This window comes from Taudactylus pleione, unplaced genomic scaffold, assembly GCF_031769625.1.
Source record: "Taudactylus pleione unplaced genomic scaffold, aTauple2 ptg000652l, whole genome shotgun sequence".
NCBI classification, from domain to species: Eukaryota; Metazoa; Chordata; class Amphibia; order Anura; family Myobatrachidae; genus Taudactylus; species Taudactylus pleione.
In genome coordinates, this window is record NW_028285054.1 from 1277235 (window position 1) to 1299544 (window position 22310).

Sequence of the window (22310 nt, forward strand, 5' to 3'; positions counted from 1 at the left end):
ACGTCCTCTCAAGTGTAAAGTAGCGCTCTGTTGCCCTGGCCCAAACTGGGACTTCAGAGGACCCCATGGTCCAAGACTGGTGTATTTTAGTCAACTGAGCATCAGCTACCCTGACTGGACACATCTATAGCTTCTTTTATGTGAAACTGTATAAGAGCCCCAAAGATGGTACATTCTCAGTGCTGGCATTTTCGCAAATAGAACGAGCATGCGCCACTAGGTAATTTAGTCTTGCCACGTGTACAAAAAAAGATGCACACTAAATCTCCCTCCTCCAGGATTGGCCAGAGAAGAACTCCCTCTCAGACATTTTACAAATATCACAATAAGGAGAAAATTCCACAAAATGCAATATTTTACTGAGTGTTTACACCTCATACATACAGAGGAAACAGAAAACTATCTAAATAGAAAAAAAAACAACGTTTATCAGATACTTATCCCAGGCTTCCAGTCACATGGCGTTCCTGAGAGAAGGACCATTTATAGAATGTTTTAATAAAATTGTCAGTGAGGAAACTAATAAACTCCAGAACTATAGGAAGAAGTCTAAGTGTAATTTAACAAAGAAAGAATATATAGCTTTACAGGGTTTGAAAAATAATAAAGAATTAGTTATCAAACCTGCGGATAAAGGGGGGGGGAGTTGTGCTAATGGAGAAGGAGTGGTATATAGATTTGATTGAAAAACATCTAACGATGGGAGATACATATAAAAAATTGAAAGGTGATCCGACTAACAAAATAATACAATCCTTGATAGAATTAACAAATAAAGGAGTTGAGAGACAGGTTATTACAAAATCAGAATCTGACTTTATTAATATTAAATGTCCATCGACACCAACAATATATATGTTGCCGAAGGTCCATAAAGACTCTTTGAACCCTCCGGGAAGGCCAATAGTATCAGGCGTTAATAGCATAACTTCAAACCTATCCGCTTTTATTGATTCGCTTCTTCAACCTATAGTGAAAAATACTAGAGCGTTCCTGAAAGATACAAATGATGTATTAAACAAATTAATGAATTTACAGTGGGAAGAGGATTCATTTTTGGTCAGTGCTGATGTTAGTACTTTATATACCATTATTAAACCTGAAAAAGGGTTACAAGCTACATCATATTTTTTAGATCAGACCGATTATTCTTCCGATTTAAAGAATTTTATACTGGAAAGTATTTTATTCATTTTAAAAAATAATTATTTTTATTTTAATGGAACATATTTTTTACAACAAATCGGGACGGCTATGGGTACCAGGTTCGCCCCCAGTTATGCCAACCTCTTTATGGCATTCTGGGAGGAACAAAACATTTGGCAAGATAGACAACTGGGGGCGGGCCTGGTATCCTGGATGAGATATATAGACGATGTTCTTTTTATTTGGAGAGGTTCAAAAGATGAACTCTCCATTTTTTGCGATAAATTAAATATGAATGATTTCAATATTAAGTTTACTTTTAGTATAAGTAGCAGTGAAATTGTGTTTTTAGATTTAAATAATTTATATTAAAGAAGGTGCTATATATACTAAAAATCATAGAAAGCCCACAGACTCCAATGGCTACATTGAAAGATCAAGTCAGCACCATAGGAATTGGCTGGAAGGTATTCCTTTCAGCCAATTCTTAAGGGTAAAAAGAAATTGTACAGAACAGGATGTCTGTGACTTTCAAACTACTGAAATGGCGAATCGTTTCCTTAAAAAGGGTTATGACGCTAAGACCATTGAACGAGCAAGAAAGAAAGTGGAAACGTGTGATAGATTGAGCCTTTTGACAAGTGTTAACAAACCTGAGAAAGACAATAAATTTGAGTGGGCATTCTTTAGCCAATATAATTCTGAATTTAAGGCAGTTGAGCGAATTTTTAAACATAATTGGTCTATCTTGAAGAATGATCCAGTAATTGGTACCAAAATTCCTGATTACCCCACATTTATTTATAGGAGAGCTCCTTCTTTAAAAGATACTCTAGTAAGGAGTAGTCTAGAGGATGAAAAACGTATTAGTATCCGCTCTAGAGGTTTTCATCGCTGCGGAAGTTGTTTAATGTGTAGAACAGTAAAAGGGGACCGGAAAATTTGTGATTTTATTATTAATGGCTATAAATATCCCATCAAAGAATTTATAACCTGTCATACGCAAAATGTTATTTATGCTCTTGAATGTCAATGTGGACTTGTATATATAGGCAAGACTAGTAGGAGCCTGAAAGTTCGCCTTTCTGAGCATATATACAACATCAGAAAAGGGTTGGATACCCATACTGTTTCAGCGCATTTTAAAAAGAAACACAATCTAAATGAATGTTGTATTAAGACTTTTTGGGGTATACAAGCACTTTCTTCTTCTTGGAGGTCAAAAGATTTGAGTGTAAGATTATCACAAGCCGAGATGCGTTGGATATACAAATTAAAAACTTTGGTACCTAATGGCCTCAATGGGGATTTTGAAATTAAGTGCTTTTTATAATCTTAATTTTTTTAAATATTAGCTTAATATCAGCTAATTTTTATTTTGTCTTCCCAAATTTTATTTTAAATATGCGCTTTTAAAAGTATAATCTGTCTGAATTTGATATATTCCTTCTTTCTCTTCTTTTCTATATGGACTATTAATGAATTATGTTTGGACGTTACCACGGAGTTTTTTTACATTGCCTATCAACGTTCCTGAAACTTATACTCCTCGTCTCCATGGAAACTGAATGCTGGGTTGGTGTTCATAATTGTTCACTTCCTGTTTATGGAACGCAGGATCTCCGCGAAACCGGAAGTGCCACGGCCATTTTGGATGACGCACTTCCAGTTCGCGGGATGCATGTGATGACGCACTTCCGGTTAGCGGAAGTGCGGGAAAATTGAATGGATACACCCCAGGGGAGTGGTTTATGGGGTATTTAAACCATATTGTGAAGACTCACCATTAGGCTTCTGAGGAAGGACCAGAGCGTCCGAAACATGTTAAGCCCATGGTGAGAAAGGACCTTTCTATGTGTACTGCTGGATCACCATTTGATTTACCATCCTCCATTACATTCAGGGACCCTGGCTGCCCGGGACCGGTGAGAACCTGATACATTTGGAGTATCAATTACGGTGAAAAAATCTCTTGTCAGCAGACATTATTTTGGAGTTACCACTTTTTGTGGCTATATGCTGTTTTAATTTTTAAACCATGTGAGTGTAATGTTTGAATAAATTCCTATGTATTTTCTGGATTACAGTGTTGCACTATGATTTTTTTCTCTTTTCTTCTTTGAAATGCACGATTAAATGAAGAATTTTCGATTGATAAGAACACCGGGTCCAACGCATTTCTACAACAGGGATTTTTTACATTACAGAACTGGACGGACTTTGATACCATTGACTTATTCTAATGTAAGCGAACTTTATGACAATTAGCGCCATTTTAGGACCCATTGTCTTTTTCATGCTATGTTTATGAGGAATTGGTAATATTCCTTGGTTCCTAATAGGCTGCTTGTTTTTGTCTTTTGCGCAATTTGGGATTCAAATTTGTCTATAATACAGAGGAAACAGAAAACTATCTAAATAGAAAAAAAAACAACGTTTATCAGATACTTATCCCAGGCTTCCAGTCACATGGCGTTCCTGAGAGAAGTGGGAAGAGAAGAGCTTCATAGCAGTCATCAGTAGACCCTCTTTTCAGGTGCTGGCCTGTAGCATTACCACAGAGTGTTACCGTTCATTTTTAGGGTAGGAACCGAGTAAATTCACTCCACCTCTGACCCTCAAAAGGACCAGAGAGGAGGCTGTTGCTGAAGATCCAGCCACCCCTGCTTTCGTTAAGCAGGGTGGCCTTGTTCGCATACATTCCATGCTACCAGCCAACGTCCTCTGTAATGGCTCGCTGCTCTGCATAACGCAGCCGCTGGCGCCAACCCACTCAGAGGGTCCAGGAGTCACTAGTTCTGCACATCCCCACCAAACCCTTGCTCGCCAGAACAAGCCTCAGCTGGGTTTTGCCGGGTCCCAGTGTCTGTGCTTTGAGGAGATCCCCAGCATAGAGGGGAGAGAAACAAGTTTGCAAGCAGCGGTCTCTAATTCCACCCAACTCAGAGAAGCAGGAGTACACCATGGCACAGCCTAGCCAAGGTGTGTAGTCCAATAGTATATTTTAACATCTGGGAACCCTCGACCACCAGTGGAAGTCTCTCTTCATAGATTTAAATAAAAATAAAAAAAAAATGGTCCTGAGAATCTTTTTCTTCCAAACAAACTGCACGAACCATTTGTGGAGTTGGGAGAGAAAACTGTAAGGTACATTAATCGGTACCGTCTGAAATAGATATAGAAGCTGCGGGAGGAGTTTCATTTTAATAAATACTCCTAAATATTTAACCTCATCAGTTCTCCAAGCAAAAGAATAATTGGATTAGAGAAGGTCCAACTGAGAGCACGGTATATAGAAGGGGAGAGCTTTGGTTTTCAAAAAGTTCATCTTATAACCAGATAAATTACTGTAGGTAGTAAGAAGAACAATTTAGGAAAAGACACCTGGGGAGAGGACAGAGTGAGGAGGATATCATCAGCAAATAAACATATTTTGAAGACTCGGGCCAACTTGCACTCCCTTGCTGTCTGGTGTATGACGGAGAATATATATATATATATATCATTCCCGCTAGCCTGTTTTAGCGGGGCGCGGCGCCCTGCCCTCCAGGAGGAGGGCAAAAAGCACCCTGCCCTCACAGCCTGCGGGAGCCGTTCTCACCCGCGGGACGCAGTGTCCCGCGGGTGGAGAAACATGCGGTGACACTGTCACCGTCGGAGAATAGACGCCGGGCGCATGCGCCCGGCATCTATTCTCCCTGTCTGCAGGGCTTGGGGGCTGCCCGCCGTGTCCGTAAGTGCCGGGCACGCCCCCAAGAGTGACGAAAAGAGGACGCGTCTTATAGACACGCCCCCTTTTCCGAAGACCACACCCCCTTCTCAGTCGGGCGCGCGCATGCCCTCTCTAGCTCCGGCACCCTGCCTCCCGCCGGAGCTAGAGGGAACACATATATATATATATATTTAGTCCTCCCTGCTGCCGCTGATCTCTGCACACAGAGATCAGCCTAAAGCAGCGTTTTTCAACCACTGTGCCGCGAACGGTTGTCAAATGTGCCATGGCAGTAAGCTCAGCACCCTTGTACTGTAGTGTGCTTTATTCCTGTGGAGGGCGTGTATTTATGTGGGAGCCAATGTGTATGTTTTTTCATTGGTCACGCACGCCGCATCGCTGGCTGGTGTACCTTGGCAATTTTAAAATCTTGTGTAGTGTGCCTCGAGTTGAAAAAGTTTAAAAAACAACGGCCTAAAGTGATTGGAGGGGCACTGTGTTACAGCCGCTGACACCAACGCAGAATTTCGCATGCACGTATAACAGCATTCGCACAAGTACACAGCCATGCCACATCATTTTAATCAGCATAAGCTACTTGCACGTCTTATCCGCATTGATTTGCAAAGAAGCATTTTAAGGGAAAAAAGTTGCACGAAAAGACGCTTGGTGCAGGCAGCCGGCTAGTGGAACACACACACATACATAGCACTCCATGGACTTAATTACATCAAAAACGACACATAGTCCAATCACTCCTTCTGCAACGTTTCGAAGCGTTGCAGAAGGAGTGATTGGACTATGTGTTGTTTTTTATGTAATTAAGTCCATGGAGTGCTTCATGTGTTTATATAATGTGTGCCGTTATTTTGGGGATATATTATATATATGTTCCCAAGGTGACCGAAGCAACAGCAGGGCACACTGATACACAAGGTAGACAGTACAAATATACTCGCATGCACCCAGACCAAGTGGGCTAATAATGCCCAGCTTATTAACAGCAGGCAGGAGCTAATGACATAATCTGGCTCTGAGAGTGAGATATGGAGAAGACAGAAACTAAAATGTCTCTCCCTGAGCTGTGCAAAGCATAAAATGGCCGCTCAGCGTCTCACTGAAGGTGGAGTGAGGAAAGGTTTGAATCTGGGATGTGCCGTCTGCAGTGAGGAAGCACTCCCAGATTTGGGGAAGGGACTAAATGGAAGAAGCACTACTTCCCGGTCTGGTGTGGACCCCAGAGTATTGGCCACCACCGCTATTAAAGCGGTGTCCCATTCCATTTACAACCCTAGTGGTCTCCTGCACCGGACTGACTGCCGCGCGTGTGGCTCCCTTCCAGCTGTGAGTCGTCCGGATCTCCTCAGCGTCTGACTGCAGCATGCGGCGCCGTCCTGTGGAGTTTGCGGCCGAAGTTAGTGTCGCCTGTGCGGCGGCCCCAGCACTGGATTGGTGGAGCAGCGGAGACGGCGTCCTATAGGACGCCCTGCACCGCTTGCTCAGAAAAGTAAAATAAAGATCAAATAAACCTAATGGAAGGCCGATAAAGTAGCCCCCCTGACAAGGTGCCTGCTCCTAGCCAGTGCCAAACTACAACTGATGGCGGGGTATAGAGGAGTCTGGGTTTGTGGGTAATTTAATTAACTATTTGGTGCCCAGACTATCCTCTCCAGGCTATACCCCAGTGTCTTCCCTGTGCCCCCTAGTGGAGGAGGAAGAAAGAAGCAAATTGAGGATAAATTAGACAATCTAAGGTAAAAATGCAAAACAGGTCCGATACTAGTGAACTGCGCTATATGCATTCTTGTGCTTAATCTGTGATTTCAGAACAATTCTTATGCTATAAAAATACTAATCTAACTATACACCAAGTTACATGCAAAACTGAGGAAAAAGTGCACAGCAAGGGAACTGTACCAGATGTATTGCTCCATATGGCACAAATAGGAGTGTGAGAGATTAAAATATTATATTTAAATAAAGATTTGCCATGGTTGCATACCAGTATCTCCGGTGCAACATTTTCAGGTATTAATCTATCCCAGAAGTCTTTCAACACGAGTCTGTAGCAATATCCTTTTGAAACGCGCCCAGCTCGACCTTAAAGGAAGTTTAAAAATGTGACAAATTTAGGCCCTATATTTTTGAAGTAAACAAAATACCAGTATACAATATGATAAAGTACTCACCATAAAACACTGCTTCAGTGATGGTCGATGTCCGCCTGGAGACATCAAGTTACATAAACTTGCCTAATCTTTATGGGTGCACGCACAAGACTAACTTTTAAACGCAACTAACATTCTCATCTTGTGATTGTTGGAATGCAATGTACAGCCATATGCTTAAATTTCATTTTGTCAAATTAAATAGAGAGGTGTCGGTGCACAGTTGTTGCGATACTCTCTGCAAAAAATCACTATTTATCACTGCTGGGCATGAGTAATCTTTCAGCACGTCCGACAGATGCGATAATTGGGGCTCAGATTTGACAGATATAGTAGCCAGCAAGACAGACCAATTAAGTTACAGCGTATAGCAATGTCAGATAACTGGCCTGTCTATTTGATTGCGTGTTAGATCACATTTTTTATGCTGACCATACACAGAGATCAAAGTGACTGACCATGTTGATGCCAGATGTGGTGGTTTGAGTTTCTCAGAAATAGCTGATCTCCTTGGATTTGTAGTACAAGTATTTACAGCAGGGTTGGGTAATAAGCACCCCCCCCCCACACACACACACCTGCTGTAAAACTACACATTCCAGCATGCCCTGCCACAGTTTTGCTATTTGACCATGCTAAACTGTTGCAAAGCATGCTGGGATGTGTAGTTCAACAACAGCCGGAGGGCCGCTTATTGCCCACCCCTGCTTTACAGAGAATGGCGTGAACAACAGAAAAAACTTTAGTGAGGGACGATTCAGTAGAAGGGAAAAAAAAAAACAAGAGATATGGTAAGAACTTACCTTTGTTATCTCTGTTTCTACGAAGTCCATAGTGTCCACAGGGTTGACCTTGGGGTATAGGTTGGGAACCAAATCCGGGCACCACGCAGTTAAAGCTTGTAGCTCCCAGGATGCACTGGGTCCACTCTCCCTATAACCCCACCCCCAAGCTAGAAGCACCTCAGTTTGTAAGTAGCCAGAGGCTGGAGGAGGAAAGAAAGAGAGAGAGAAAACTTGAACACTCAATAATCATACTCACAGAGAAAAAGACGGGAAACCGGTGACCAGTAACACAGGATAGCCAAATGAAGCCAGGTGCGTCAGGGCGGGCGCTCTGTGGACCCTATGGACTTCGTAGAAACAGAGATAAAGGTAAGTTCTTACCATATCTCTTGTTTTCTACTTCAGGGTCCATAGGGGGTCCACAGGGTTGACCTTGGGGATGTTCCAAAGCAGTCCTTATAAGGGTGGGGACGCTCCTGTGCTGAGAGGAGAATCCATCGCCCAAAGGAAGCATCCTGCGAGGCAAAGGAAGCCAATGCATAGAACCTTAAAAAGGTGTGGACAGTAGACCGCGTGGACACTTTGCAAGGCAGAACAGCCAAGGCGCCACAGCGATCCACCCACGAGGGGCCCAGAGTCCAAGTAGAATAAGTATCAACCAAAACAGAAAGGCCTATCCTATGTGTAGGCCCCTGAGATAGTCATACAAAGTCATCTAGCCAATGTCAAATTATCGGCCAGCCATCTTTCGCTGTGAAGTCCAAAGACCACAAATAAGGAGGCTATGATCCTGAAGAAACCTGAATGGATCACATAAATCCGGAGAGGCCGGACCACAGTTAATGAGGCCATACCAGCCAAGAGGACTGTTGACTAAAATGTCAGTACCATAAGTTCCAGAATAATATGGAACTTAAAAACCACTTTAGGAAAAGACCCAGGGCGAGTGCAACTCACACCCCTGACAAGGTGAACCATCCAGTAGAGGGAGCCACCTGAGAACGCTCCCAATTTCCGACACTCTCCTGGCAGATGCAAACGCCATAGAGAGAGATAGCCTAAGCTATAGACCATGTAATGGCTATCAAGGCTAGTGGTTCAAATTAAAGTCCCAGGAGGGCACGAAGAACCACTACTAAATCCAAAGGAGCCCCTAAGGGAGATAAAGGGAGGCATAAATCCAGAAAAAACACCCTGAAGGATGAACCGGATACCAGAGAGTGGAGTAATTCCACATCCAAACCAAACTGACAGTGCAGAGATCCGCACTGACAGGAAGGCCAGGGCGAGACTCAAGCCAGCTGTAAGGAATGCCAGAACTTCTGGAAATCCTAATCACCAGATGGATCGCAGCGACAGGTACGATACCATAAGAAATATGTATGCCACAGTCTGTGGTAGATCCCAGCAAAGTCTGGCCTACGTGCTCTAAACATCTCAATGATGACAGAGCCAGGGAAGCCCTAGAACCACAGTAGGGACGCAGTCAAAGACAAACGATCCAGGTCCATGGAAAAACAAGGCCCCTGAGACAACAGGTCCGGACAGAGAAGCAGTAGGAACGGAGCATCGATGAGGAGACTCCGAAAATCTAAGTACCAGTGACGTCTGGGACGAACTGGAGCCACCTGAAGGAAAGCCCCTCCGTCTCGAATTAAACTTCCGAAGACCTCGAGGAAGAAGGGAGACCGGAAGACACAAGTACACATAGTGGAAGGACCACTTCATTGACAAAGTCACTGAAGGTTGCTTCAGTACCCCTAGTGCTGGACTGTAACACCAGTAGTGTGTGATAGAGTCAGAAGGCCATGAGGATCACCTCAGGGAGGCCCTCTCTGCTCACCAGGAGTTGAAACCTCTCTTTGAGAAGAGACTAGTCCCCAGGATGCACGTCGTGACGGCTGAGGAAGCCCGCTTCCCAATGGAGAGCCCCCGGAATGAACACTGCAAAAATGGCCAGGAGGAGACCCTCGGACTGTGTCCGAATGTGTGACATTCCTGTCATTGCCACCCAACTTCCAGTGTTGCCTAGATGGAAACCACTGGTGTGACACTGTTGGACTGAACCTTTTCAGGTTTACCGTGAAATATGTGTTAGGCCAGAGTGAAGGCCCAAGACAGCCTAAAGTTCCAACAAGTAAATTGGCAGGGTGGAAGCGACAGACTTCCAACCGCCCCGAAATGAATGCAGACCAGACACTGTCCGTAGCAAAGAATACCCTGGACGAGATGGCCATAGCCACCCAGACAGAGCATCATCGGTTGAACAGCGATCCGATGGAAAAAACTCAATCCATCCGGAGAGGAGCCAATTATGGCAAGGCCTGGAATGGAACTGAGCACATTCCACCCTTCCAAAGGTAAACACACTGGATATTTGATCGCGCATCACAGAGTAATGACATGTCGACTGCGTAGACATACGCACCCTCCTAGATGAAGAGTGGAGAACTTGTCTTACACCAGAAGAATTCTCAGATTCTGAGAATCCAGCAGGGCTCCCAGATGAAGAATACCCTGTGAAGGATGCAGGGAGGACTTTTTCCCCGTCGATTAAACATCTGTGCCGTGAAGAAGCCACGGTTATCCAGACCTGGCTGTAAAGTACCTCAGTGATCCTGCTAAGAGCAGGAAGCTGTCCAGATACAGGAGCAGTCTGGTACACTGAACAGGTGAACTGTCAGAAAATCCATAAAGCTAGTAAACCCCGATGGGGCTGAGGACAGTCCCAAAAGGCAGAGCCCGAAAATTGCAAGTGTTGCCGTGGCACACCAAACCTGATCCCATGCTGATGGGAGGGCTCTAAATGTACCCGTAGGTACGTGTCCTGAATATTCAGAGATACCATAAAGTCCCCAGCTTCCAAACATCGGATGATGGAGCATGGTGGACTCCTCCTGAGTCCAAGCACCCTTAGAATCCGATTCAGGGATTTGAGACAGAGGATAGGCAAATGAGGACCAGACGGCCACTGCCCCAGAAAGAAAGTTGAACAACCAGTCCCTCGCTGAGATAGTGAGTGTTCTAAATAGCTCTGCTTACTGCAAAGACTGTATAGCTTTCTGGGTTTGTAAGGCCCTGATCGGGTCTGAAGAAGGGCCTGTGTAACAACGCCTGGAAGGAGGCCGCCTGAGCAATTAGAGGCCGTACCCGTGAGAGATTACGACTCCTACCCAAGCATCCGTGGCGACTTGACACCAGCACTGGGTGAACTGAGAAAGTCAGTATCTCACTCTGGAAACCCCCAGATGTAGACCTGTCCCGTCAGGCTGAAGGTTTATCCTTAGGCTTAGAAGCATGGTCGTCTGGAAGTCCAGGTCTGCTCGGCACTGGATATGGTGGCCCCCGTGGATGCAGACAGCCTAGGAAAAAAACAGGCCTTTAGGCTGACCCTGAGGACCAAAAGACTTAACAGATTTAGTCCGATTGTAGTGGGAGTAGCTAAAGACGGTAACTTCCCATTAGTGATACCGCCAAAGATGCAACAATCTTGTCAAGGTCAGGACCAAACAAGATCTTCTCCATTGATGGTGTCTGCACCTCTGCTTTCCCAGAGCGCAGCCATAGGGTATTTTGGCGGATACAGTTGCAGCCGAAACCCAGAAGGTTAGAAGACTGGCATCCAATGTAGGTATTCCCACATATTACAACTGCATATTTAATGTGAGCGGCAAAAGACATTTGAACCCCAGACGCGTTGGAGGGGGAAAAAAAAACCTGTTACAAATACATCAGCCCAATATGCAATAGTATTAACCAACCATGCGATGGCCCTGGCAGGACAGGCAACAGCCCCTGAAAGCGAGTATATTGATTTCCTGCAAATTTACCACCAACAGATCCGTAAAATCCGTCCAGGCTGGAATGGGAGGCGTATTAACGCCGGTAACAGACGATTAACATACAAATCCACCCCAGAAGTTGATTTCTATTACTTGTGATGACCCTCAGGGAATAGGAAACAGGAGGCCTTTGTGACTCCTCGTATCTGGCGACAGCCAGACTCCCGTCCCGAGATCCACCCGCTGGACAGAAATGGGGAATGTATGATACAGGTGCAGGATCGACATTCTCTATAACCAGAATGAACATGGCTACCAGCCCCAAAGCAGGGATAATAATAATAATACTTAAAATTGGCTATCCCCATGTGAGAGGGAAAGAGCCCAATACATCATCCAGTTCATGGCAGAGCAAACTGGGAAGTAACCATAGGGCGTATATCATGGCATTTTGTATTTCGTAGAAAAACGACATCCACCCAGGATGGCTGTTGTGGTAATCCCTGCAAGGGGAATGACAGACCATTGTGGTATCGGAGGTAATTCATGAACTGTGAAAAAAACCCCGTCAGGGAGAGTGCAAAAAACCGGGAGATACCCTGAGTTGAGAAGGGCAGTATGGTGAAGTAACCCCAAGTGAGTTATGACAATGGGGCCCGCCCGGCGATCCACAATGGACAGGATCCTGAGAAACAAACCGCCTAAGGCAGTCATGTAAGGGGCCCGGCACCAAATCCTCCGCACTAATACCTGCAGTCCATGACATACAGGATAGCAAAAAATGGGTGCAGGATTGCGCTCTCTCCTGGTCAGACATATCTGACGAACCATCTTGGCGGAAATATTAAGCAGCACCATACCGGTCCTGAGTGACGCGAAATTTAGCTGCAGGGACCCACTATCAGCGTATGCAACACACAGTTCCACCTAAAATATGGCAACGTTCAGCACGCAACAGTATGTCACAAACCTCACAAATATTGACAAGTATATATATGTGAGGTCTCAGAACCACCCTAGGTACACCTGTATTAGGGCAGATTGTAAAGAAAAGGGATAGATATACACTTACAGGTGAGAGAAAAAGCAGTCAGCACTAGCATAAGTCACATACAATGCAGAAATATATATACATATATTAGCATGATATATAATACACTGCACAATGTCGCTACATTCAACTGCCCAGATTCAGTGTCTGGGAAGGCTATAGCGCTGTGTACACTCACCCAAAGGCCAGGTACGCAGGGGGACTGGGCTCACTGTAATCCTTGGAGTTCTGCAGCACCACAGAGAGAAAATGGCCGCCTGGAGACCTCAGAGGAAGCATGGCCCGCGGAGGAAGCTCAGCGACGCCAGACTGTAGTATTGAAAGGCGCGCTGAGCTGTGGGGAGGAGCCGCTAGACAGGGAAGGCTTCCTCCCCTGGCTAGCAATTAACCCCCCGGGATGCCAGCTCCCGCTGCCGCTATAATCCCTGGTGGTCTAGTGGACATGCGGGGTATGCCCCCATGGAGGGGGAGCACGCCGCCACTGCTAGCGCCTCCGGTCTGTCCCCAGAGACCGGAGGCATAAGGCTGCATGCAGACGCGGGTCACCGCAAGCGGTGACCATGCGACTTACCTGTCCCCGTCGATCCGGCAGCAGCCCAGGACTTCCTCCAGAGTCCGGCTAGTACAGACTCTGGGGTCCCGCTGCGATCCCCAGATCTGTACTGGCGTCGCAGCGCCGGCGGGGTGAAGGAGCGGCAGCTTAGACGTCCATTGGACAGTCTGATGCTGCTGCTCTGAAGAGTAGTAAAAAACCATAAACTAAAATAAAACTCTTAAAATAAATTTTAAGCTTAGGGGCTGCTAAGCAGCCCCCCTGCGCCAAGGGTGACCCGACTCCGGTCGGGCACCAACTAAACTGAGGTGCGTCTGGCTTGGGGGTGGGGTTATAGGGCGAGTGGACCCAGTGCATCCTGGGAGCTAAAAGCTTTAACTGCGTGGTGCCCGGATTTGGTTCCCAACCTATACCGCAAGGTCAACCCTGTGTACCCCCTATGGACCCAGAAGTAGAAACACCTAAATAATAAGTCAGATTTGCAAGACTAGTTTGACCTGTAAGAAGAGAGGCCGTAAATCAAACGGGGTTATATATACAGTGCATCCGGAAAGTATTCACAGCGCTTCACTCTTTCCACATTTTACTACAGCCTTATTCCAAAATGGAATAAATTAATTTTTGTCCTCAAAATTCTACACACAATACCCCATTAATGACAACGTACGAGATTTTTGCCATTTTAATATTAAAAAACTAAACTAAGAAATCACATGTACATAAGTACACACAGCCTTTGCCATGAAGCTCAAAATTGAACTCAGGTGCATCCTGTTTCCACTGATCATCCTCGAGATGTTCCTACAGCTTAATTGGAGTCTACCTGTGGTGAAATCAGTTGATTGGACAGGATTTTGAAAGGCATACACCTGTCTATAAAAGGTCCCACACTTGACAGTGCATGTCAGCGCATAAACCAAGCATGAAGTCCAAGGAATTGTCTGTAGGCCTCAAATCTGGGGAAGGGTACAGAAAAATATCTGCCGCTTTGAAAGTCCCAATGTGCAAAGTGGCCTCCATCCATAGGCAAAAGCAGGGGGGGGGGTTTCCAACTGCCTGGAAAGCCCCCTCCCCAGCACACACGACCACAGTAGAAATAATGGGATTTTGGTACCTACCGGCAAATCCTTTTCTCTGGTTCCACAGGGGTGCTTACGCTGGGTATAGAGGCGTGGATAGCTGGAGCCGGCACGTTAAATAATTTAGAAGTGTGAAGCTCCTCCCCCTCTATGCCCCATCAGCCCTCAGTTTAGAAAATGAAGACAGAGAGGAGATGGAGAACAAGCGGAGTAAAAAGGAGAGAAGAACACACAATAACTGAATCAAACATACGGAACAAGCCGAACAGGCAGGCTAAGAGCGCTGAGGTGGGCGTCCAGTGTCCCCTGTGGTATCAGAGAAAAGGCTTTACCGGTAGGTACCAAAATCCCATTTTCTTTTTCATCCACTAGGGGACACTGGAGGTGCTTACGCTGGGGACGTCCCAAAGTTTTCTCCATGGGCGGGAGCGCTCTGCGGCACCTGCAGAACAAGGCGGCCAAGACGGGATGCCGAAGTAGCGAACGTATCAAATTTGTAAAATCTGACAAACGTGTGAACTGAAGACCAAGTGGACGCACGGCACAATTGTGACGTGGAGGCTCCTCTACCGGCCGCACATGACGCACCCACAGAACGTGTGGAATGAGCCGAAATGGACGAAGGAGGCAGACGGTCGGCACTAACTTAAGCCTGATGAATAGTCAGCCGGATCCAACCTGCCAAAGTCTGCTTAGATGCTGGCCAACCCCTCCGAACAGCATCATAGAGAAGAAAAGGCAACCCAGACTTACGGATGGACGCTTTCCTGGCAATATAGATGCCAAGAGCCCTAACCACATGCAAGGTAGAAAAACCACCAGAGTCCTCCACCAACGATGGTACCACAATAGGCTGATTGATATGGAAAGCCGACAACTTTGTGAAGGAAAGCTGCTACTGTACGGAGTTCCGCTCTATCAGCATGAAACACAAGGTAAGGTGGCTTACAGGACAGAGCACCCAATTCCGAAACTCTACGAGCTGAAGAGAGCCAGGAGGAGTACCATCTTCCCAGACAGGTACTTAAGATCAACCTCCTCCAAAAGGTTCAAACATGGGCGACAGAAGAAACAGAAGCACTAAGTATAGGTCCCAAGGAGCTAATGGAGGTACAAAAGGAGGCTGCACTACCAAAAAACCCCTTAAAAAAACGTCTGCACCTCAGGAATGAGGGCCAATTCCTTTGAAAGAAAATGGAAAAGCAGAAAACCTGCACCTTTAAGGTTCCCAGACGAAGGCCAGAATCCAGACCCGTCTGAAGGAAAAACCGAAACCGGGACAAGCGAAAAGTCCTAGACGGAAGACCCCGACTGGAACACAATGAGATATAAACACGCCAGATGCAATGATAATTCACAGCCGAAATTGGCTTCCTGGTGCGTAGCATGGTGGGAACAACAGTGTCTGGGATTTCTTCTTTAGGATACCGGTTTCAAGAGCCACCCCGTTAAACGCAGCTGCGCTAAGTTGGGGTGTATGAAAGGGCCCTGCTGTACAAGCTCCGGGCGCAGGGAAAGGGGCCACGGATCATCTGACAATAGGAACCGAAGGTCAGAGAACCAACTTCTCCGAGGCCAGTTCAGAGCCACGAGAATTACAGAGGCTGACTCTTGTTTCATCCTTTTTAGAAGAAGACTAGGAAGAAGCGGAATAGGAGGAAAAAAGGTAAACGAAGTCGTAGACCCTCGGACTTGTCAGAGCATCTACTGCTTCCACCTGCGGATCTCGAGTTCTTGACACGTATACTGGGAGCTGACGATTAAATCGTGATGCCATGAGGTCCACCTGAGGACATCCCCATCAACGTATCAGCGTGTTGAACACGTCTGGATGAAGCTTCCATTCCCCGGGATGGATATCCTGTCGATTTAGGTAATCTGCTTCCCAGTTGTCCACACCCGGGATGAATAACGCCGACAGGATTACTGGTTATCGGCCCACCGGAGGATCCGAGTTACTTCTCGCATAGCCATGTGACTCAGAGTCCCTCCATGGCGATCGATGCAAGCGAAGGCCGTTGTGTTGTCGGACTGAACTCTTACCTGACGAGACTTTAGAAACTCTGTTGCCTTTATCAGAGCATTGTAAATCGCTCTAAGGTCCAACACCTTTATGGGCCACTTCTGTTCTAGAAGGGACCATCGACCCTGAAAGTGATAATCGAGGACTACTGCTCCCCATCCTCGAAGGCTGGCATCCATTGTTACGATGATCCAGTCCAACACTCCGAATCTTCTGCCCGCTAACAGATTGTGTCCACAAAAGAAGGGCCACTCTGGTAACTGGACTCAGACGTATCTGTCGATGTAGAAGCAGATGGGACCCTGATCCCTGTGCTAGCAGGTCCAGCTGAAACACCCTGGAGTGGAACCGGCCAAACTGTAGTGCCTCGAAAGCAGCTACCATAATCTCCAAGAGACGCAGACAAAGAAGCATTGACACCTTCTTTGGTCTGGGGACCAGCTGAACTAACAACCGGATATCCCTGGTCTTCCTCTGTGATTCCGTATCCAATATCATGCCCACAAACAGAAGTTTCTGGAACGTATTGAGATTCGGCTTCTTGAAGTTGATTATCCAACCCTGTTGGATCAGAGTGTGATATGTCAGTAAGGCATGATGTGATAGAAGAGATACCGATAGAGCCTTGAGTAACAGGTCGTCCAAATAAGGGGTTATGTTCATTCCTGATGACCGAAGGAGGGCGATCATGACTGACATGAGTCTGGTGAAGATGCAGGGAGCCGAGGATAACCCGAACGGCAATACCCAAAACTGATAATGATCCTTCAATATGGCGAAGCGCACAAAGGCCTGGTGTGGTTCCCAAATGGGAACAAGGAGATAGGCATCCTTGATATCCAGGATAGTAGGAACTAACCTGGTTCCAAGCTCGCTATGACTAACTGCAGAGTCTCCATTTTTGAAACAATACAGCTTCAGATACAGAATCAAGGACTTGAGGTTTAAGATGTGCCTGACCGAACCATCCGGTTTGGGCACTACAAACAGGTTTGAGTAAATCCCATACCTCGTTGATGCTCCAGACCTAATCACAGATGATACTATTAGAGACTGGATTGCCTCCTGTAGAACCCTCTTGTCTGCAGGTACTGGCAGACTCATAGTGAAGAACCGAGGTGGAGGGGGGACCTCGAAGTCTATTTGGTACTCCAGGGAAATTAGTCTCCACGGATCTAAAGAGGTCTGGTTCCGAACTTGTTGAAATTTCTGCAAGCGGGCTCCCAACGCAGGGGACCCTAGGTGGGATGGAAGACAGTCATGCCACCAGTTTCTCAGCTGGTTTAGGCTCCTGTCGACAAGCAACAGTGTGTCTACCTCTACCTCTGACACTTCTTGCTTGCGTGGGAGCACCTCTGGCTCTACAACAAAAGAAATGTGGCGCACAAAAGAAATGTAATCAAGGTCCAGTGTAAGATCTTCTGGGAGCTGGAGCAGTAGACGGGAGGAAAGAAAACTTACCTCTCTCTCTCCCCCCCCCCCCCCCCACCGGAGTGTTCAGCCCCGCAATGCACACCCCCTCCGTCCCTCTGCAGCCCTTAGCGGCAAGCAGGGACTGATTACAGCTTATCCGGATGTCTCTTGTATGCCCCCGCCTGAAGCAGCGCTATGTACACACTGGGTGGCGAGCGGGCGGCAGGCGACGTGCGCCGGGAGGGGGTGCATCGGAGCGGGGAATGCGCAGCAATACTCACTGCGCTCCCCGGAGGCTCTCACAGCATGCACCACACTCTTCTTCCTATTAGATCTGTGCTATGGCGATAAGGAGCTGTCAGTGCTTTTGTAATAAGCGCTGTGCACTCCTTCCTGTTCTACTAAGAACAGGGCGCCAGGTACCCGGACCCCACCCTTAGAGAGGTGGCGAAGGGTACCTAATATAGTGTAAAAGGTGTACAAAATAAATAAACCTAAATAAAATAATAAACATATATGTGCTGCTGGATCACAGCAGATTGTGACCAGCTCCATGAGGCACATTTTCTAAACTGAGGGCTGATGGGGCATAGAGGGGGAGGAGCTTCACACTTCTAAATTATTTAACGTGCCGGCTCCAGCTATCCACGCCTCTATACCCAGCGTAAGCACCTCCAGTGTGCCCTAGTGGATTAAAGAGAAAGTAACATAATAGAATTTTGATAGTGTTGCATGTTCTTCTCAGTATCACAAATGAAATAATTAGCACCACTTGTCGACCTTTTAATATGCATCAGACAGTAATAAATAACCTGTGCACCAACTAGGAGATCTGGAAAACATGCACTATTATGGATGCACTGCTATAAAGCCGAATATGTACATATATGTCCGGGGCAGTGCTAGGTTCTTCTGCTGCTCCTACAGGATCCCGGACTTGCTCCAATAGTCTGGAATAGTGCCCACATCTAAAATAAAAACATTCAGCTCAGGCAGGATGGCCCTACTGCCGCATCGAATGGCTTACTGTGATCGCTGGTCCTGTATATGCTGGAATTATGATACACAATACACTTTGTATGATGCTTATTAAAACTGGTTGAGTACTAATTCTGCCCTCTTCATGGACGGGCCACACTCGCTCTAAAATCAAGCATTTGGAAACTCCCCTCTAGAAATCCTGCGTATGCCACTTCCATCATCCGTAAATGGAGGAAGTTCGGAACCACCAGAACTCTTCCTAGAGTTGGCCGGCCATCTAAACTGAGCGATCGTGGGAGAAGAGCCCTAGTCAGGGAGGTGACCAAGAACCAGATGGTCACTCTGTCAGAGCTACAGCATTCCTCTGTGGAGAGAGGAGAACCTTCCAGAAGGACAACCATCTCTGCAGCAATCCACCAATCAGACCTGTATGGTAGAGTGGCCAGACGGAAGCCACTCCTTAGTAAATAGCACATGGCAGCCTGCCTGGAGTTTGCCAAAATGCACCTGAAGGACTCTCAGACCATGAGAGACAAAATTTTCTAGTCTGATTAGACAAAGATTGAACTCTTTGGCGTCAATGGCAGGCGTTGTGTTTGGAAGAAACCAGGTACCGCTCATCACCAGGCCAATACCATCCCTACAGTGAAGCATGGTGGTGGCAACATCATGCTGTGAGGATGTTTTTCAGCGGCAGGAACTGGGAGACTAGTCAGGATAGAGGGAAAGATGAATGCAGCAACGTACACAGACATCCTGGATGAAAACCTGCTCCAGAGCGCTCTTTACCTCAGACTGGGGCGACGGTTCATCTTTCAGCAGGACAATGACCCTAAGCACACAGCGAAGATATCAAAGGAGTGGCTTCAGGATAACTCTGTGAATGTCCTTGAGTGGCCCAGCCAGAGCCCAGACTTGTATCCAAATGAACATCTCTAGAGAGATCTGAAAATGGCTGTGCACCGACGCTTCCCATCCGACCTGATGGAGCTTGAGAGGTGCTGCAAAGAGGAATGGGCGGAACTGCCCAAAGATAGGTGTGCCAAGCTTGTGGCATCATATTCAAAAAGACTTGAGACTAATTGCTGCCAAAGGTGCATCAACAAAGTATTGAGCAAAGGCTGTGTATACTTATGTACATGTGATTTTAGTTTTTTGTTTTTTTAATTCGCAAAAACCTCAAAAAAATGTTTTTGAATTTTGAGGACAAACATGAACTATATTTTGGAATAAGGCTGTAACATAAAATGTAGAAAAGGTGAAGCACTGTGAATACTTTCCGGATGAACTACCCGTCTGTCTGTCTGCCACTAACCCTACGCTGCCGGCCTGTGCAGAATGTCACCATTCACATGTTGGCATGTGCAGAATGACGACATGTGCAATGTTGACATTTTAGCAACATTGACATTGTAAATTAAGTCATTTTCAATCAAAAATGCATTACAACAGTGGTGTCTAAAGAGCATCATTGAACAGCTGGTGCATCAAAATTAAAATAGATGGCCTACAGCTGCAGAAGACCACACAAAGTTCCACTACTGTCAGCTAAAAACACAAAACAGACTACAGTGGGCACAGCTCACCAAAACTATATGCACTGCAACATGCAGATAGAGTCAGAATATGGTGTAAACAAAATTACACCATTGTGTCAACAGATGCGGCTGGTGGTCGTGTAATGCTGTGGGGAATGTTATCTTGGTACAAACTGGGCCCCTTATTACCAGTTCAGCTTTAAATGCCATAGCCTAAGTATTGTGGCTGACCATGTACATCCATTTATGGCCACAGTCTGACCATCTTCTTATGGCAACTTCCAGCGTGATAAAGCCCCATGATACAAAGCATACACAATTTCAAGACAATCCACGGACATGACAGTGAGCTCAGTGTTCTAAAATGGCCTTCACAGTCACTAGATCGCAATATAAAAGAGCACATTTGAGATGTGGCGGAACAGTGTGATGCTATCATGTCAACCCGGAGCAGGATCTCAAAGGATTATTTCCAGTATGATGTTTAAGCCATGCCACAAAGCATTCAGGCTCTTTTGGGGGCAGTACAAGGAAGGTGTACATAATGAAGTAGCCAATGAGCATAAAGAACATGTACCTACAGATTACTATTTGGCAGAACCTTGCGTTTCACATTATGCAACTGTTCCTAAAAATGTTAAAAAACACAAAAAAAAACGGTGTAGCTGAGCAAGGGATTCCGTTGTTTTCACACATTGCCAGGGAAAATTATTCCTCTCAGCCTTTTCCTGCCGTGCTATACTGACAGACCTACACTAGTGTCAATACAAACACCAGAATACTGTACCTTTTCTCTGATCACAGTTAGTCTTGGATGCCCAGCTGAGCCTCAAACTCTGATAGTTTGTCTCTTCATCACAAACAAGTGTTCTCGTCAAGCAGAAATCTATTACTGTAAATGAAACAAATACAACCACACTATAAAAAAAAAAAAGTATTAACATAATCCAGAAGAAATTTTTTTATTTTATTTAGTTTTATTTTATATTTTCCGCTTAACAGCAATGGCTAAAGTCTGGGCAAAAACTTAATATACTAATGTAGTAAAAGCAAACATCTTTACACTAGTTTAATGCTCCATACACACGTAAAGATTTTCTGTCCAACCACCCAACTAGTTGATTGGTTGGAATGAAAATCTGGTAACGTATGGGAGTAAATGATGATCAGCAATTTGCTCTTAAATGCCAGAAAACAGATGAAAATGGTCGTCAGACAAGTTTGTTAAATGTTTGATCTAAACAATTTGTTCAAGCAACAGTTTTTGTCCATTTTCCGGCGTTTGGGAGCAAATTGCTGATTATCAGTTACTCCCATACGTTACCAGATTTTCATTCCAACCAATCAACTAGTTGGATGGTTGGACAGAAAATCTTTACGTGTGTACCCAGCTTTAGGCTTTCATCCTTACAGTATAGATTATAAAAATAAATATTTTGTTAAAAAGAAAATAGTATCAATTAATACACAATAGTGATAAATGGATTATTTATATGTACATCTAGCACTTATACAACAATAGGTTCTAATAATGGGGAGCTGCCATGATGTTGATAGTACTGCTATTAGGTCCTGGAGCATTGCTAAACAATTTACTTTACTTTCAACATAGATAAGTAAGAAAAGAAAAAGAAAAAGAAAAAAAAAAAAAAACGCTTTGGATCCATTTAAATTATAACAGCCACCATGGGCTGCACCTTCTTCCCTCCTAACACAGATAAAAGTTAATTGCAGGTTATTGCCAATGTAGCACCTATTGGGAAGTACTTGTATAATGGGAAACACATTGGAAAGAAAGAAAAGTAGTAATAAAGGGCCTGATTCAGACCCACTCGCAAGAGGGTCGATGGCTGAGCAGTGCGCATGCGCAAGCTCGGAGCAAGTGAGAACTTCCTTTTGTAGGCGGGTCGGGGGGTGGCTGGCCAAACTGAGGCGTTCCCAAAGAAACGCCTGCCGCTTGGGGGTGGCCCTACTGACATCACACGTAATGTCAGTAGTGAACTTCCTGCTCTATGAGAGCAGCTTAGCGAGTGTCTTGGGAGGATGGTGAAAAAAAAAAAACTGGCCCGTCCTGATTCA

The 22310-nt window shown here is 45.6% G+C and overlaps 1 protein-coding gene across 2 annotated transcripts in view; it reads right to left on the reverse strand.

Annotated features, from left to right (window-relative positions):
* TDRD9 (tudor domain containing 9) overlaps window positions 1-22310 on the reverse strand; it is a 331496-nt gene that overhangs the window by 180137 nt on the left and 129049 nt on the right. For both annotated transcript variants that reach the window (XM_088455276.1, XM_088455275.1), the window contains exons 13-14: window positions 21019-21123; window positions 6861-6958 (exon numbers count right to left, since the gene is read on the reverse strand). In XM_088455276.1, the coding sequence (XP_088311402.1) occupies window positions 6861-6958; window positions 21019-21123 (203 nt within the window). The remainder of the gene's footprint in view (window positions 1-6860; window positions 6959-21018; window positions 21124-22310) is intronic.